Source organism: Daucus carota, chromosome 1 (assembly GCF_001625215.2).
Source record: "Daucus carota subsp. sativus chromosome 1, DH1 v3.0, whole genome shotgun sequence".
Classification (NCBI taxonomy): domain Eukaryota; kingdom Viridiplantae; phylum Streptophyta; class Magnoliopsida; order Apiales; family Apiaceae; genus Daucus; species Daucus carota.
In genome coordinates this window covers 21,353,638-21,372,374 of record NC_030381.2, presented here as the reverse complement: position 1 = coordinate 21,372,374, position 18,737 = coordinate 21,353,638, and the positions used below count along the sequence as shown (strand labels likewise).

The 18,737-nt window shown below is 35.9% G+C and overlaps 1 protein-coding gene across 1 annotated transcript in view; it reads left to right on the top strand.

Annotated features, from left to right (window-relative positions):
- LOC108204308 (protein RST1) overlaps window positions 1-15,773 on the top strand; it is a 31,876-nt gene extending 16,103 nt beyond the window's left edge. Inside the window, exons 16-25 of the mRNA XM_017373679.2 lie at window positions 3,374-3,462; window positions 3,558-3,764; window positions 3,872-3,949; window positions 5,405-5,587; window positions 6,893-7,780; window positions 7,865-8,161; window positions 13,218-13,865; window positions 14,135-14,285; window positions 14,453-14,571; window positions 15,241-15,773. Of these exons, the coding sequence (XP_017229168.1) occupies window positions 3,374-3,462; window positions 3,558-3,764; window positions 3,872-3,949; window positions 5,405-5,587; window positions 6,893-7,780; window positions 7,865-8,161; window positions 13,218-13,865; window positions 14,135-14,285; window positions 14,453-14,571; window positions 15,241-15,606 (3,026 nt within the window). The 3' untranslated portion in view covers window positions 15,607-15,773. The remainder of the gene's footprint in view (window positions 1-3,373; window positions 3,463-3,557; window positions 3,765-3,871; window positions 3,950-5,404; window positions 5,588-6,892; window positions 7,781-7,864; window positions 8,162-13,217; window positions 13,866-14,134; window positions 14,286-14,452; window positions 14,572-15,240) is intronic.
- Window positions 15,774-18,737: the final 2,964 nt, after the last annotated feature.

Sequence of the window (18,737 nt, the reverse complement as noted above, 5' to 3'; positions counted from 1 at the left end):
CCAAATTTGTGTTTCAGATATGCAGTTGTTTTATAGAAACATGTTACAATGTGTATCTCTGCATTACATCCAGTGTGCATGTTCAGAATGTCTGTTTGATGTGGTAAGTTGAGCTCTTCTTTGTTGAATATGTGGCTTTTTGAACTGTGTGTGTTGAGGTTGTGGTATTTGTGCGACTTGGAGGATCAGTTGGTTGATATTGTAGAATGAAAGAGGAAAGTGCTGGAGCCTGCAATGATTTGATCCATGTAGTGCAGCAACATATATTTCTGTACAAGAAAAGAAAACATTCGCAAGTTTCAAAATTTCGAGGAAATGATTGAGCTTGCTACACAAAAGATGAGCTCACGTAGAAGTTTTCAAGCTAAGCAAGAGAAAGGTTTTGTTACTCGTGCTGGAGAATTGTGCAACAACCTGGTGTTAGGCATCATCTAATTCAAGTATCAGAAGTCCTCTCAGGTTCACAGGGCTTTGAGCATCAATTGGCTGTTTGTGGCATAAGAAATAAAACAAAGCACACGGGAGGAAAATGTAGAGTGGAAAGGGGTGTTAAAATTATGATTTGAATTTCAGATTTAAAATTGGTTAATGTTGACCAAAACAATAGGGATTAGTTTAGGATTAGTTTTGGAATTATAGTTGTAGTTTCTTAGGAGATAAGATGTCTTATGGCTAAAATAAAGCCCACCCACTTGCTTATAATAAAATATAGTTTATGTTATATATTTCTTCTCCCACCCACCCATAAACCTATAAATGGTCTCAGAGCTCTCTTCTTGAGACGCCTTTGAAACACCATGACTCATATCCTATAACCATAGCTCAAAAACATAACCCTAAACCATAACTCAAATTCAAAATCTTGCTTACAATCAATTTATGGAAATCGAGAACAACAGTTTTACAAAATTTGCTTTCGAAGTATTTGATACTGAGTGGTACGTATGGAGACATTTGGAAGCACTAGGTCTTTGGGATGTGAAGGAAGAAATTGACATTAGCCTACCTGGAAATCCTACCATGGTAGAACCTAACGCAAATATTGAATTGAAGATGAAAAAGTTCATGACAAAAGCATGTTTATTTGCAACTATTTCAACAAACATCTTCGCAAGTATCATGTCTATAAAGTCTTCGAAGGAAATATGGGAATATAAATGATGGATTCTGAGATGATTAAAGAATATTCTTATAGACTTCTTGTTATTTGCTAATATGGTATGATTTCTAGGATCAGAATTTAAGAATCAAGGAGTGTTCAAAATATTTTTGTTACTGTACCTGAAAGATATGAAACAATCATTGGTACTTTGTAGAATACTAGAGATTTGTCAAATGTATCTTTGGCAGAACTAATCAATACATTCCAGGCTGTAGAACAGAGTAGGAGGAGGATAAATGAAGACACAGTGGAAGGTGTTCTTAAAGCGAAGGCAGAAAGGCTAAGAGTGGTATATGCTTTTATTGCAAAAAAGAAAAATCGTCCAAAGGGTAAATGTCAGTGGAGACCAGATATAAAGTGCAACAAATGTGAACAATTGGGACACCGAAAATGAGTTTGCAAGTATCAAGAGAAAGCAAACGAGGCTTTACCCAGGAATACGAAGATGATGTTTTGTTTTAACAGCTGTTTAAAATATATTAGCAAGGAGTACTAAAATTATGCTTTAAATTTAAAATTTAAGATTACTTCTAATAATTGGTGAATGTTGACCAAATCATTAGGGATTAGTTTTTGAATATGTTTTGAGTTGTAGTTGTAGTTGATTACATGATGAAGAGAAACAAGGTGGTGTTGTGGATGTCACTGACTCACTTCAGTTACTCTGAACTACTTGAGAGAACTAATTGATAATGTCCCATGCACAGAGAGTCCACAGCTGCAAATTTGACTATTTTGGGAAAGATACTACCCATTTTGATAAGAAGAATATGTTTATCTTGGATCCAGGGGGTCTTGTGCATAAAGATCGATCAGAGGGTGTTAAAATGATGTTCAAAGACATGATCAGAATTAAAGAAATGGAGTGCAAGTAGCAATAATAAACTCAGCTTGTGGCGAGCCTGAACGGTGGCACGTAATGACTAGTTTGAAGTTCTTGGCAAAAGAGCAGCTGTTAAAGAGTACCCTGATTTTGTAATTCAATCATTGAATCCAGCTCTAATTTGAAAACAAGATATTGAAGGAGTTTATAATGACACTACTCAGTTGGTGATTCTGTGAAAGTTGAAAGGAATGGGATGGTACCGGACACGTACATGGTGCTGAAACATGGAAATTTTGAAATAAACGAGGCAATAAGATCTGAATAGTAGAAAGCCTTAAGGGAAAGGGTTTTAATAACCATCTTTGATCCAGGAGATTCACTTTTCATGTCTATCATTTGCAACTTGTTGGTGGTTTTAGTGAAATTCTACAGGTTCAGCGATGCTTACAAAATGTTTTTTATGAAAAGAAGCTGCCATCTAAAATGAAAAGAAAGCATCACAACAGAGGCCTTATCTATCAGAGATTAAGTTGGTCCAGCTGGAAGCTGTGAAGTGCAAGATTCACCATGAGGACATGGTTGATTTTTAAGGAGGGAGAATTTTCAGGATTAGCCTGTATAAGTACTATCAATAGTAGTAGTAGTTGTAGTAAGGGCAGTTCTGTCATCAGGACTTAATTACTCACTAACAGTAGTATAAATACAAGTAGCAGATGTCATTTCAGTTTATGTTGAATATATTGAATAGAATGATATCCCTCAATCCCTTTCACTCTCTATAACTGATTTTGTCTTTCGCTCTCTAAGGTTTCTAACCTCATTCTATCTCTCTAAGCTCTGTTTCTCTCTGAATCACCATATATCTGTGCTCATTCTTTCCGTTTCTCTTGTTATCTTACTGTTTTTACCTCTCAACTAGCTAAAAAATACCAAAAGTAAACAAAAATACATTGCCAGGACCTGGAGTTCTTGAAATATTCATATATATTCAAGTTTTTTCTGCCTTCATTCTTCTATCGACATAGCTACTGGTTTCTCAAATAATCATACACGACCACGTGTAATCCGCATCATCTTCATAGTTTCTAACATTAATTTATTTACCTTAGTTCTTTTTTTTATTGGTAAAGGACCATTTTATACGAATTCAAGTACTCATGCACAAATTCCTCCACTGAGGCTTGAACCCTCAACCTCTTATCAGCATGAGGACACTAATATCCATGAAACCTCAGTTCTGAATGCAGAAGAAACAAAATAAAGCAAAGTATGATATGTAGCATATTGGAACTTCCCAAACTTATATGTATTTTTGCATATAGCAGATTAACAGTGCATTGTCTTGTTATTTTTTTGTTGTAATATTGAAATCTTTCTGCTTACAGGAGATGATAGAAAAATTAGAGATTTACCTGGTGCAGCTCTTTTTTCCCTTACCTTTACTCATGATGTGAACAAGCCCGGGGCTGCAAAAGTAAGATAAATATTGCAACACTTATACATGCAACCATTTTAATGGTATCATCACATACTTCTGATTATACATAAGTTAATGTTGAAAAATTGCAGGATCTGCATGCTAAATTTAGGACTGCATTATTGGACATAGCAGCATCACTCCATCTATCAAGAAATATTTCGGTTGCGGTTCTTTCCTTCCAGTCATGGAAAATTTTCATGCAACGCTGGATAAAGGAGCAGATCATGCTAAATGACGTGAAGGGATTATCCACATCATTAAATAATACTAATAAACCTGCTAATGATATCTTGAAGGTTAAGTCATTCTTCTTCTTTCTCTCATTTTTCACCATAGTCTTAAGTTTGTTTATTAATGCTTCTGACATAATCCATTATTTATATCATCTTTGATTTTCATGCAGAGTATAATACAGATTGCAGAGGAGTCTATTCCCAGATTGGCTGAAAATATTGCACTAGCTGTTGGTGCATTTTGTATGGTAAGCATAATAATTTTTTGTTGATACAACTGTGAATGATGTTCTAAATCTTCACATCAAAAGAAATTGTAATAGGTATATTTCCCTCTTGTGTTATTTGATAGAGTGGACTTTTCCATAGTGGTATTTGATGATAGTGATCTGTACAGCCATTAACAGAACCTCATTGTAGCTCCCTTGCTATAACCATGGAACTTTTTAAGTAATTGTGCTTATCCTTGTCATAGGTAGAACCTCAATATAGCTCCCTTGCTATAACTATGGAACTTTATAAGTAATTGTGCTTACCCTTGTCATGGGTATATTGCCCTGTTGTGTTATTTGATAGAGTGTACTGGTGACAAGTAATATAGTGGACAAAAGTCTGAATTTTCGAACCCAATCGACAAACTATATAAAATATATGATAGTAACTATTTATGAATGAACACTTTAAGAAAATTTTGCACCAAACTAATATTATTTAACACACCAATAAACAATGATAATAATAAATTAGAGACTGTATTTTAATGACCAAGACACGTGTATCACCTAACTATGCAGTTGATTCTCTTGTTTAATAAACACAAAGTTAAATTGATTTATCACATCGAATTCAGTCAAAGTGATCTATATCTCCATTTTGTTTCAGGGGAATATTTTTCTAAGCATAAAGCATTTAAAGAGAGGGGATTCCCAATTTATTAAATTAAGGTTCAAATGTTAATTAAAACTTGTGCATGGAAAGCGTATATTTGGCCGTCTTACTATTTAGCTATGTATTACTTCGCTAAGTAATATTGAGATTTAATTCATTGAGATTAAAGTGAGAAATGAATAAGTCCTTTCAAAATTTAAGCTCTCCATTAGCTTTTCTCTCTTGGTAGTATGTGATAAGTCTGTAACAAACTAACCACTCCTTTCATTGTATACAAGTGACAAGTCTATTAACGCTTTAGCTTCAAAATACAAGCATGTTTTCTAAACGGAATTCTAAATAGAAACATGGAAGGGCAAATTTCTGCTCTGTTTTAAGCTGTTTAAGTCATATATCATCTTGAACCAATACTTGAATTGAAAGCCTCGTTGGTGGCTTCCGCTAGTATGAATCACTGAAGTAGACTCCCAGAAGCTCACCTTGATATTTGACTACCCCTAGTCCCATACTGGAAGGTCTACGTGCGTGTTCCTAGGTAGCCCATCTGCCTTCTCGTAGGCCCATTCTGGAGCCTATGCGAGATCGGTAAGGATCATTCGAACTGATGTGTGTTACTCCAAGGATTCCCTTCTTACAAATGGTGCTTATCTGCCCCTCCAGAAAACAATCCAGGACAACTCCTGACACATAAATCATGCTATGCATTTCATTTCTCTTTCATGAGGACTATTGTTTTAAGTGTGTAAAACAGTGAGATTTTTTTTAACTAGTACTGATTATGTGATTTACTCAGTTGTCAAGCTTTTGCTTTTTAGGTTCTTCCTGCATCGGCTCATGCTGTCAAATCTACTGCCTTAAATTTCCTGCTGAAATGGCTATATCAGTATGAACATGAATATCGCCAGTGGTCTGCTGCAATATCTATTGGAGCAATCTCAAGTAATTTGCATGCAACTGACTATAAACAAAAGTTTCAAAATATCAATGCACTTCTTGAGGTAACAAATATGGGTTTCTCCTAGCATTCTGTCTGACTGTAGGTGGAGTGTTTCTGTATATTTTGCTTAAGCTCTTTCCGTGTTCTAGTTGCTTGCAAAAAGTAGCAACTCATCTGTAGCAGTAGTAAAGATACTGTGACATTATAAAGTATATTCTTGGTGCTTGGATACGGATATGGTGTGTAGGACTCGAAATTATAAAAATTTAGCGAACCCAGTAATGGTTATGGACTTGTGGGACTGTCATGGTCACTGGACAACCTGATTTTCTTATAGATAAATATATATAACTTTCAAGATTATAAGTTATATGTATTGTAACAATACTTTATTTGGAATTCACAGAATACATCAAACCTCCACAATTGTAGATTGATTTTGTGGCACACTAACTTAACGTAAGCGACCCCCAGTTCCGGGGGCTAGTAGTCTACCATATTAACTGCATTGTAGCACAAAATCAAAGAATAGTACAAATACACCTTTAATTAAAAGCCCAGTACATATGCATAAAAACAATATTCTATGAACGTAGAAATATATTACGGTTCCATTTACATCGAAGCCAAGGGATCGTCTTCTTGTTTTATTACTTCTTTCTGCAACCTATGTTCATCTTCTATGTGTTCAGTCCAAGTGTCCTTACTACATCTGAAGGATCTGAGACGGTTCCTGTTTCGTACAGCTGTAAAAGCCAAGAAGTTAAAGTAACATAGCATATTATTGTAACACCTGTAATTGCTTCCTTCTATATTATATTTTACTCTATACTCGGTGTGGCATCATGTTTTTATCTAAAAAATGTCGTTTGTAAGATTATAATCCACTTAAGATGCATTAGATTCTAGCAAACGAAGGCTTCAGTAACTTGGAACAATTGTCCTGTATTTGAACATACATGCATGTGCCCACGGATATATAGAATTCAGAAGAATATGTGAGTGTGTGTGTGTGTGTGTGTGTGTGAATGACCTATATATATATACCCATATACATACATACATACATACATACATACATACATACATATATATATATATATATATATATATAATTTATTTATAGCAGATGCTGAGAGTTAGACTACCTATCTAGTTACTTGCACATGTTTGATGTAGTCCTTGCTACATTTAAGATGATTAATACCTCGCAGAGTTGAGAGGCATTTTAATAATGTGTATTTTAAATGAATAACAGCTGGAGGTCTAGAGCTTAATAAGCATACAAGTTAATTTTTATCCGCAGGAAAAAATATTGTATTTTAGTGATAGCAAGCAAATGGACATGATATTATTTGCTTTTCAGGTTGCATCAATCTGCAAAAGCACATTGGTAAAAGGGGCTTGTGGACTTGGATTGGGGTTATCTTCTCAAGATCTCATTACCAGGGTAAAAGTTGATGATGAATCTGACTCGCATAAAGAAACATACATGATGCAGGAAACATATCTGCTTGGACGGATTGTGAGGGCTTTATGCCAAATGTTAAGCAAAATTACTCGACTATCATCTGATGCACTAGAATTACAAAGCATATGTGCATACTTTGGTCAAGCAACAGATGCTGGTGATTCAGAGAGCTTTCTCATTATCCATGATAACTTGGAGGAAGATGTATGGGGTATTGCTGGAGTTGTTCTTGGTTTAGGAAATACTGTTGCAGCAGTGTATCGGACCGGAAATCATGACGCTGTGTGTAAAATAAATGGCTTGATAAGTTCATGGATGCGACATGTCAATCCTTTAATTATTAACTCAACTACCAGCGAGAAAATTGAATTAGCATTGTTAGTAGGATCTTGTCTTGCTCTTCCTAATTTAGTAGATTTCTTCCAGAGAGTGGATGATCTTGATGATTCTGAACTGGATAATCTGATAAGTAGCTTTAAGGATCTTATTTCTGAACTTGTCTCAGTTAACAAATCAGGCGTACTTTATCAAAGTTTGTTGTTTGCATCCTGTACTGGAGTAGGAAACCTTTTGGCATGCATCTTGAATGAAGGGGTGCATTTAGTTCGAGTTGAATATGTTACTGACTTGCTAATGTTGTTCAAAAAATGCTATACAGCCTCTTATCCCCCTCTTGTCCATTTGGGTGGGATGCTTGGAATTGTAAACATATTAGGTGCTGGTGCTGGTTTTCTGTTCCAACGTGATTGTTCAACCTTTCTGCACCCTGTTCATGATCTCAAGGTGAACCTGTTCTTTCATTCCAACCGTCTGCTAGGTTGACTTTGATTTACTATAGCTGAGCTGATTTAATTTTTTTTCCTGCAGAATTCTTCTTATATTACGGGGTCTTTGCTTTCAAGTTCTGCTATGGAGCCAAATCTGGTGTCATTAGTTCAGGACATCTTTCTTGTTTCTCAAAATCCTGATGACCAACAACTACAATCATATGCCGCATGGGCCATTTCTTTTCTTAGACATTATTTGTGGTACAGAAATGTTAGAAATGAAGATGATAACTCCCAGCGCGATGCAGTTGGTTCAAAATTTGTTTCTTCAAATCCTCCAGACGACAGTTTAGTCATGAAGCTCTCTTTGTGGTTAATGAATCACAGCTTCCCTGGGGTATGCTTCTAGTTGTAGTCAAATATCCGTTTAACTTGCAAGCATTTTGTTTTTGGGTGCTAGCATTTCATGTTTGTCCTCTATCCATTAAAGGCTACTCGTATATATCAACACTTGAAAATAAAAAAAAGAAGTTGGCGGGGTCATAAATTTCCTGAATTAATGAATCAGCATCGTCGTCTTGTAGAAGATCTTAGGCTTAATCATATTTTTTTAGACCATTAGCTATAATCATATGCAGCATGTGAGTTGTATAACCAAAATAGGGAAACAGATAATTGCATGTGGATAATCAAAAATTCTAATCTTATTGTTTTCTTAGTCGTCTCAGGGTTGTCTTATTCATGTAATAATAGAGAGTTTAATCTTGCTAATGTTTGTAGACCTTTTTAGCGTCCTGTTGCCGGATGTGAGGATCTCGGTGGTTAAGTACAAAAAACAGAAAGAACTCAATAAGAAAGAGGTCAGTGTTGATTAAAAATACATATGTACCGATAAAAGTCCTTGCCAGCAAAAGAATGCAATGTGATATTGTAATTATGAAAGACTAGGATAGTTTGTAGTTTGAGGTAAATAAACCCACAGTTTTTGTATCTTTTAGAGGTCAGTAGATACAGAGAAAACAGATAAATTGAGTGAATGATTTAGTGTCAGCTTCATTTTTAAATGTCTGCAGATTCGTAGCACCAGTGACCAAGATCCTTGCTAAGCAAAGACTTCCGTGGATGATTATAATTAAGAAAGAAACATTGAAATAGCCCTCTGTTTTAAATTAAATTAGAAGACACTTTTTTTTTAAATCATTTTGAAATCTGTATTCTAGATATAATAGACAGAGTAACACCAACAGTTATTCGAATATCTGCATCATTCCTTACAGTATGCCCAATTGTCTCATGAATTGACCAAAATTGGTTATAGAGGGTTCGTAAGATGCTAGTGGAAGAAAAATATCTGCTCCCAACCTTTCTAACATCATGCATAATTTTTATTTCCTGTGCTGTATACAATATTGTTCAGGAGAGTAAATTTTTGTATGTTATTCATGTATTTACTAATGAGTTATGGGTCTGTGATGGGCTTTGTAGTCTGTTACGTTCTTAACCTGTGTTGCTTCTTTAAGATCAGACTACTAGGTGATTACCAATGATGTTTGCCTCCAGCTTCTATATTTTTAGGCTTGTAAAAAATGTTCCTTCATACATTTGCTTTGGTTTAAAGATTGTCCATGGTTAAGCATATTAATTGTTTGTTGATTAGCGGTCACGAACTAAAATGAAGTATAAATGAGTTCATTACAAGTAAAAAACTGAGGACCCCTTGTATTGAGCACAAAGAATCAGACAATGCAGGCTGAGACGCTGCATGGGAAATTGTAACGGTTAACTTTCCTTTGTTTGGACTGCTGAGAAATGCAGGCTTATTATGGCGCCAAGTTGAGACTTGGCGCGCGGATACCTTGGAATCGAATAGTTGACAAGTCGTCCGACTAGTAGAGAAAAGGCGACAAGTCGTGATATATATATATATATATATATAGGCTAGTGATCAAATACAAATCACTTCTTAAATACAAACTAAAAACCAGTTCCACAATCACTGTTTACAACTACAGGAGCCAATAGTTTATAATGCATTAGTCACTGTTTTATACAGTAAAATCAACAATTTTTATTTTTCATAATTAAGAAAATCTATTTATGTTAACTATTGGTGGTCAATTATTGATTATGAATTGTTTGTAGTTGTAGTAGGTCTATGATGATATTAAGTGATGAGAGGAGGTGTGTTTTGATGGTAAATAGTTGCTAGTTGTGGTAAGTTATGGTGGCAAGTAGTTGCTAGTTGTGGTAGGTGATAGTGGCAAATCATAAAAGATGTTGATAGTAGTGGCAGGAGGTCCATCATTGTTGTACGGGTGAAGATGATGATCATATATATTGTATATATATGTATGTATATATTTATATTTGAGAGAGTAGTTATATATAAGATAGTGATTTGTGATGTACAAACTGGTGATTTCTGTAGTTAAAAATTGGTTAGTGACTGGTTTTTTAGTTTGTAGGCTAATTTGGTTTGTACTGGAGTAAAACTATATGTATATATATGTATATAGGGTCTTGCTAAAATGAGAACCACTCTTGTGGTGAGATATGAGATCTAATCTCACCCACTCATTTAAATACATTATATTCATCTCTCACCATTCATTTAATATTTTATTATTTCACCATCTTCTAATTCAACTACTTATCACCTTCAACCACCGCTGACCACCACCACCAACTCCGGCGACCTTCAGAAAATCACCACCGGCAAAAATAAAATCACCATCAGAAAACATAAAATCACCACCGGAAAACTAAAAAACACCGCCATAAAATCAAAAAATAACGCCAGAAAATTAAAATCACCACACCACCACCATCTACAAACCACCGCCACCACTCCCAAATTTGAAAAAACCAGCAACTACAAGACAAAATCACTGTCGGAAAGATAAAATTAGTGCCGGAAAGATAAAATCAGTGCCGAAAAAATGAAAATCACCACCAAAATTAAAATCACTAAAATACAATCACCATCACCAAAAATTCCATCAGATCTCCAAAAAACAAAGTGAAATCACTAAAGCTTAAAACACAAGACAATCAGATAACAACAGCGCTGTAAATAACGCCGGATCGAAGATCAGTATGCAAAAGAGTGTGCATCATCATTCTGTATCTATATTCGAAGATTTACAAACGCAAAATAGCGTCGGGAAAAGCACGAGCGGTAGCGGAAACCAAGGCAGTTCAACATTGTTGTTTGTAGAGGAAGTAGCGCGGTGTTTTTCCGAGAAAGAGGAGGCGGAACAGCGAAGGGAGTTAGGTTGCCGGCGCCGGTGGATGGTGGTGGTAGGAGCGGGAGAGAGCGGGGCTGGAGATGAGAGGGGGAGGGGGAGGGGGAGGGGGAGGGGGAGGAGAGATCTGATTTCGCGGAAGTGGTGGATGGGGCATTGCTGGTGCGTGGTGGTGGTGGTGGATGGTGTTGGTGCTGGTGGATGGGTTGGGTGGTGGTGGAGGTGGGTGGGAGGAGAATGAAAGAGATGAATTATAAAATAAGAGTTCAAATGTGTGGTTGTGATTTAATTTGGGGATAAAAATGTGTGGATGAGATTAGATCTCATATCTCATATTAGTTGGGGTTCTCATTTGAGTAAGACCCTATGTATATATGTAGTAAAGATTATATAATATGGATAAAAACACCTCAAATGCATATTTCAAATAAAAAGTACTCCCTCTGTCCCATCCATTTCTTTACACTTTCCTTTTTGGGTTGTCCCATCCAATTCTTTACATTTCAAAACTTACCAAAAATAGTCAATGGGTCCCGCCACTTCTCCACTTTTCTTTCTTTTTCACACTACTTTTACTCCACTTTCTTCTTTTTATACATTAAAAATCAATGGGTCCCACCACTTTACCCACTTTTCTTCCTCTTTTCCACTACTTTATACATATTTCTTAACCTCCGTGCCCAACCCATTTGATAAGAAATGGGTGGGACGGAGGGAGTAATAGACAACAAGTTCAAAAACCAAAAGTCAAGCATCCCTAAGAAAATAAAAACATAATAGATGAGTGAAATAAACCAATCAAACATAGTCATCCATCTCAAAATCATGGAAATCTTAATCCCCTTTTCTAGTTGCTCTAGTCTTCTTCAAGGATGGGTCGGGAGTACACCATAGTCATCTTCATCATCAATAAGAGTATGGTCATCTTCTCCCTATCCATTGTCATCATCATCATGTAGTATCAAAAGTTGAATTGTGAACTTATCTTCCGATGATACTGAACATACACCATATCATTCAAACATTGATGTTCCAACCTATTTCTCTTCTTTGTATGTATCTAAATTTATCAAATATATAAAATTTAATTAGGCATCAAGTATTGAAAGTTGCTATTTTACACTAAATAATAAGAATAAAAAAATGTGTACGCACGTATGAATTCAAATTTATTCTGGTTCCTTTCACAACCGGAAAGTAACCAGATATGTAGGAATAAATTATTAAATATGGATAACAAATAATTAAATTTAAATAGAAAATCATTAAAACATTTATAATAATATAAAAATGGATAGAAAATAATTATCAAAACTTTTCAAATAAAATAAAACCAGAAAGTAATTTTTAAAAATAAAAGATACGAAAAAGTAAAAAGTTTGTTAAAAACGTTTTTAAAAACAACTGCATGGTGCCCACGTATATATAAACAACGTGTGTTATAATACACACGAGTTGGAGTCGGTCCAACGACCAACGAAGAGAGAAGAAGATTGAGAAGAAGAAGAGAAGTAGAGAGAGAAGAGAAGCGCATGAAGAAGAGAAGAGAAGGAAATGAGAAGAAAAGGAGATGAAGAAGAGAAGGAGAAAAAGAGAGATGGAGATGACCTTACCAGAGATGTACAGCCGCTGCCCCCACCGACTGAGTTTAATCGGGGATGAAGGATGAGAAAGTACATGAGATGAGCCAGCCCAAACTCTATTTCCTGTTACAAAACTTTATGTCACGTAATTGTGGTGAAAAAAACACTAATTTTAATGTCTTGGGTCGGTTTAGTACCGCGTTGGGTCTGGTAAAACCCATAGATGAATTTTTATACCAGTCACTCCTCGACTTAATGTTTTTGCCGACTCCCTTCTATTCGTCGACTCAATAACCATGAATAAATGGAACTTCAATTTGGGTGCACATATACCAATGTTTAGGTCAAATTGAATACTCTATTCAGAATAGTTGATTTAGAATAGGTCATTTGTCACTATCAGTAGACATGTAGCCTAGGATATTACAACACAGTTTTTCCTATTATTTCTCGCCCCGCTACTTTCCCAACTTCATCTCCGCCAAACTTAAAAACATGAATATTAAGTATGCATCGACATTATTTTCCTAATACACACAGACACACATACATATTGCTGAGTATGGTTCATAATACTTGATTCCTACTATTTATTCACCTGTTTTAAAGGTTTTACTTTACCCAGACAGGTACTGCTCATGTTAACACAGTTTTGACTGCTTTACGATGTCTTACTAGTGCTCCAAGATTACCACTATTAGATTGGGGAGCAATCATCAGACGGTGTATGAGACTCAATTCTGTAGATCATGTATTATTACCCTCGGATTCAGCTTCTTCAAGGAGAGTATTTGTACGGGAGGAGTGCCTGTTATTCTCTTTAGCCCATGCAAAGGAATTTGATCCTCTTCTCAGCTTACTAGATGAGTTGTCTGACTTGCCCAGGTTTAGGATGCTCGAGCTAAATATGCAGTCTTTTCTGCTCTCTCGTCTTGCAGACATGAGTAAGGTTTTTTCAGGTTCTAGGATCGAAAAGCTATTTGATGATGTGGCAAACTTTGTAAAACTGTTAGTTCCTTCACATCAGCTATATAATTCGGAACAGAAAAGTTTATTAAGGATTTCTTGCTGGAAGGGTCTTTCTTTATGTTTAATGGGAGCTACAGCTGACGGAGAAGATCATGTTTCTTATATGGAAAACTGCTTGAAGGTTCTGTTTTGTTCAACATCTTCTAGTGCAGTAGTTGGTCAGGATCATTTATCAGAGGAGTGGTCTGCTGCAATTAAGTGCTTGGCACAGGCTCGGCAGCCTTGGTTACTTGACTTTTTTAAGGTTTGCATAATCACTCCAGCTTTTTTTTTGTTTTCTAAGTTCAGAGATCATGTGTTCATATAATGTTGTATCTGCAGGGGAATATGATCTGCATAAATTTTATATAGAATTGCAACACTCGTTAGAAACTTAAAAATTTTGATGTTTTAGGCAATAAATGTTTTCCTTTTTTGGCCAAGTGGCAGTGGATGTCTGTTACTATTGTGTTTTTCTTAGCTTTAGAGCATTGGCTTTCCTAGTAACATTAACAGCCCAGAGATACTCTGCAGGTCTCAGAGGTGGATTTCAGATCTGGAGACATGTACTTTCTTGAAGTAAAGAAAAAAATTCAAGCAACATGCATGCTAGCGCGGACCGGTTCCATTCCATTGTCTCATATTGGAAGCCTGAAAGCATACATGCTAAACACCAGATCACAAGGTAAGAAAATTGGAACCAGTTTTCCGTAATAATGGAAAACTCTCTGCAGTTTCTGGAAGCTTGCGTTATGAAAATTATATTGTATATTCAAGGAGTAAGAAGTTTCCATGTTGTAACCTTCTTAGCTTAGAGTAAATGCCATTCTTCTATACATTTGAATGCTGCAGATATCTGGGAGGTGCTAGTAGAAGTTGCAGCCACCCTTCAAAATGCTGATGGAAGCATTAAAAGACAGTGGGTTCTTGATGCTGCTGAAATTAGCTGTGTAACCAGACATCCGTTGACGGTTAGTAATCCTCTTTAAAGTTGATTGATCACAACTATGAAATGATTCGATTTTTGAAATATGTTCTAGATGGTTTAACTTTGGCTAGGATGCAATATTCTACTGGTGTTTCATGTATGTTGTTTTGCATATCCAACTGCTTGATCTTTGGTGCTATGTATGATATATAGTTATAGATTTATAAATGATCTTTTTACTTAGTAGTGGTAGACAGACTTGGTCATATCAACCCTAAGAAGTTGTGGTGGATAAAACCTAGATATTACTGGAAAATGAATATGTTTGAAAGGTTAAAGGGTGGCACTATATGTTGTTAAATCTCTTTCAAACATAAAATCAAGTGGGGCAAGATTAGGAACTATTCTTTAACTTGGTTGTGCAGTAACTAGCACACTATTGGCCGCTGGCAGGCATGTTTTCTGCTCCCTGTCCTATTTTATGTAACAAAAGATTCACGCATTTCCATGCGTCAAATTGAGGTATTTGAAATAATATTGGAGCACATATAATTTACAAATGCCTCGTTATACACTTTGTATTGGGGCAAAAATGAAAGATTAGCGACTGAAAACGGGATGTGGGCATATAATATTGAGGGTTTTCCTGCTCCAGTATTAGACATGCAATCAATAATTTGCCTAAGCCTACTATCTCATTGGTTCTGTGCAGGCGATGCAGTTCCTTGGCCTGCTATGTGGCAGCTTCAGCAAGTATATGCCTTTTCTGATTGTTGACCGGATGACTGTGTTATGTGACTTTCCAGTTGCTCTTGCTTCTCTTCTATCAGAAACTAGCTGGGGCAATGTAGCAGAATCTGTAGTTTCACTTCTGTGGTCAACAACAGAACGGTTACATGATTGGGTTACAAACACGGAAATAGTTCTCAGTGATTCCCCAATTTCCCAGTCTATTGACCAAAGTGAGGATTCTATGGCTGATTTTCTCTTGAAGTTGCTGCATCATACATGCGTTTCTCTGAAAGACTATCTGCCGATGGAGAAGCAGCTTAGTCTTGCTAACATGGTTATTCCTTAACCCTTCAACTCTCAGAGGACCAAATTTACGAAATTTAGATAGAAAATAGTTTACTAATTTCTGTAGCTATCATTAAATATGATCAGATGTTATTTTGTTGTAAAACTAGAAGTATATAAAAGATGTGGCAAAAAAAAAAAAGAAGTATATAAAAGAGATTAGTGTGATACAGTACAAAAGAGGGAGATGTTATCAATCTGAGACTAGCCATTATTCGGTTGAAATAGCTGGGCATCGTAGGTATGCTAACAGGAAAAGGTGCCAGCATATATGGGCTAGGTATTTCAGATGTTAATTGATTCTTTTGACAAAAAAGTGGAAAGTCTAAACTTGCGTATCTAACACCAATTCTGGTGATATAAATAATCCAGTTCTTGGCCTTGCAACAAGACTTTCAGAGTCAAAAGACATGATTGTCTGTGCTTTGACAGGGCCAGGAAACCCGATTTAAAAATAGGTTTTTGCTGAGAGTTGACAGGAGATGATGGGCAAATCTGTCTTAGTCAAAATCCCCAGTTAAATTGCATTCCAAGGTACTGAGGCAATCTGGATCTAGTTAGCATTTGGGATTTAATCTTAGTTCTACACCAAACTTTGTTGACAAAAAGGTTTTCTCAAGGAGAACTGAGGAAGTCAGAATTGTGAATTATTTGTTACGTTGTCTTCCACAAAATATGTAGAGGTGCAATAGGAGTTTTTGTTTTTACTCCTATATAAATCAATTGTTACTGTAAGTTGACAATTGTTGTTCTGATGGTTTTTGTTTAGCACAGAACAATTGCAGTTACACTGAAAGACAATTTGCATTGCATTACCTTGAGCAACACCATACATGTACAACTCAATCAGTGCAAAATGGACACTAGTAAAATTTTAATCCCAGGCTTACAGGATATCGTAATCAGTGCTTCAGCTCCATATTAGCGGTGTATAGATGTTAAGTGCCTAGTTTACGAATCTTAATTGAAGATGAGGACATGACCGAGGCAACTGATTCAGTGTGAAAATCAAGAACTCTAAATATCAGTTCTTACAAGATTTGATAGTTTAATGGCTATAAAATATAGAGTTAATTGCATTTCGCACCCTTATACTTGGGCTCAAAAACACTTTAGTATGCAAACTTTAGATAATTGCACTTCGCCACCCAATGGTATTTTGTGCGCGGCAATATGCATCCCTTCCATCAAAAATTAACGGTTCCGTTAAAAAATTGAGGGCAATCGTAGAATTTTAAAAAATTAAAATATAAACCCACTATTAGTGGGTTAATTAGACAGTTTAATAAAGTAACTCCACTCACCCATGCCCAAACCTCAAACAGCAATAGCGCGCCCAAATTCAAACTCCATTGACATAGATTTCAGCTGTCCATTCTTCTCTGACAGCGCGATGAACCCAGCTGCAAAGATCAATGCCATTGGCTTCTGGTGGAGCAGAATGATTAGGTATGAGCTTAGTCGGGTCTCTACAATGCTTTTCATTGATATGGGAACTAGAAAACTGCAGTGTGCTTCAGATTTCAGAAGCAAGATTGGGCTTCTTCATGCATGGTTTGGCCCAATGCTCTTAGACTTCGGTTGGTTACAGAGGTGTAAAAAGGGGCTAGACATGTAGGCGCTGGAAGAAGCCATGGGGCACGTGCTCCTTCCTTCCTCTTAAGCATCCGTATGTGCTGTTTATGGAATGGTTCCTTCTCCAGACATGGCACTGAAAGCCCAAATATCAGTAAAGCATTTCAAATTTGGTGGCGGCGTTCATTCTTGAGAGGGTCTGAATCTAGTGCAGTTGAGTCCAAGTGATGGTCGTGGCAGTTTTTCTAATTATAGTTCAGCGTGTAATATTGCAGTGTAGATATTTGATACCAACAGTCTGGAAACTCTGATAGGGCTAATGAACATGAGATTAGAGCTTACATAAAATAAAATGGGGATGAAGACAGTTAGAAATCAATTTTCCCGTTTTACCCCGCTAAAGTAACGTTAAACATGAATATTTAACAGAGGTTAACGGAAAGGTGCATATTGCCGCGCACAAAATATCAGTGAATGGCGGAGTGCAATTATCTGAAATTTGCATACTAAAATGTTTTTGGTCCAAGTGTAGGGGTGCGAAATGCAATTAACTCTAGAATATATTTTTCATTAAATAAATATATAAATAGTATAAGATGGCTGATTGTACGAGTAACTCAACTTTAAGGCTCCTTAACATCTGGAGATCCACAATGCTGTATTTCCAAACATGGGAATCATGAACGTAACAATTCTGACTGCGTTGACCGGACGGAATAGATAAAAAGGTTGATTTGGATGAAATAGAACAAAAAGGTGGATGGAACGAAATTTGTGTATAAACTTAGGTATGACAGGAAAATATGTTAATAATTTTTATTCTCTTAATCATTTCATTCCACACGATTTTAACTAGAAACCTAACTCTAATCCAAATATTTTGAACGGAGCTCATTCAACTTCATCAGATTCATGTACAATTTTTACCATAAAAAATTTAGATTCACATACATTTAATAATATTGTCTAATCTGGCAAAAATAATAATAATAATAATAATAATAATAATAATAATAATAATAATAATAATAATAATAATGTTGTCTAATACTTTCTTCTTTTTTTATAAAATATATTTATAAAATATATTTATAAATTTTCATTTCATTATCTCTTCATTTCATTACCTCCGGGCTCCAGGTGAAGGCAATATAAATGTCTTTTGACGTCAGTATCATAAACAGCCTTGCGAAGATATCAGCTGTACTCAAAGAAGTCATACACCCTTTGTTAGATTGTACTTAGGTGTAAGCATGCAAAAATTGCTCAAAGATATTAAAGAGGTATGCTCGTAATATAAATAGTTTAAGTAATGAAAGAGGAGTCTTCGTGGAGCCGACTGAATCATTTGTTATCTGCATGTTATTCCTAATATTCCAGCATCAACCACTTTTCAAAATTGGTAACACTGACCCAGTGACCAATTCTCCGTGCCCATCTTTTGGAGCATAACATTGCTTTCGTGTCTTTAATAAGTTCTAAGAATGTTGGGGGTTAGAGGAGTCGAACTTAAGTCTCCGGCGAGACTTCGCTCTGATACCATGTCAAGTGACCAAT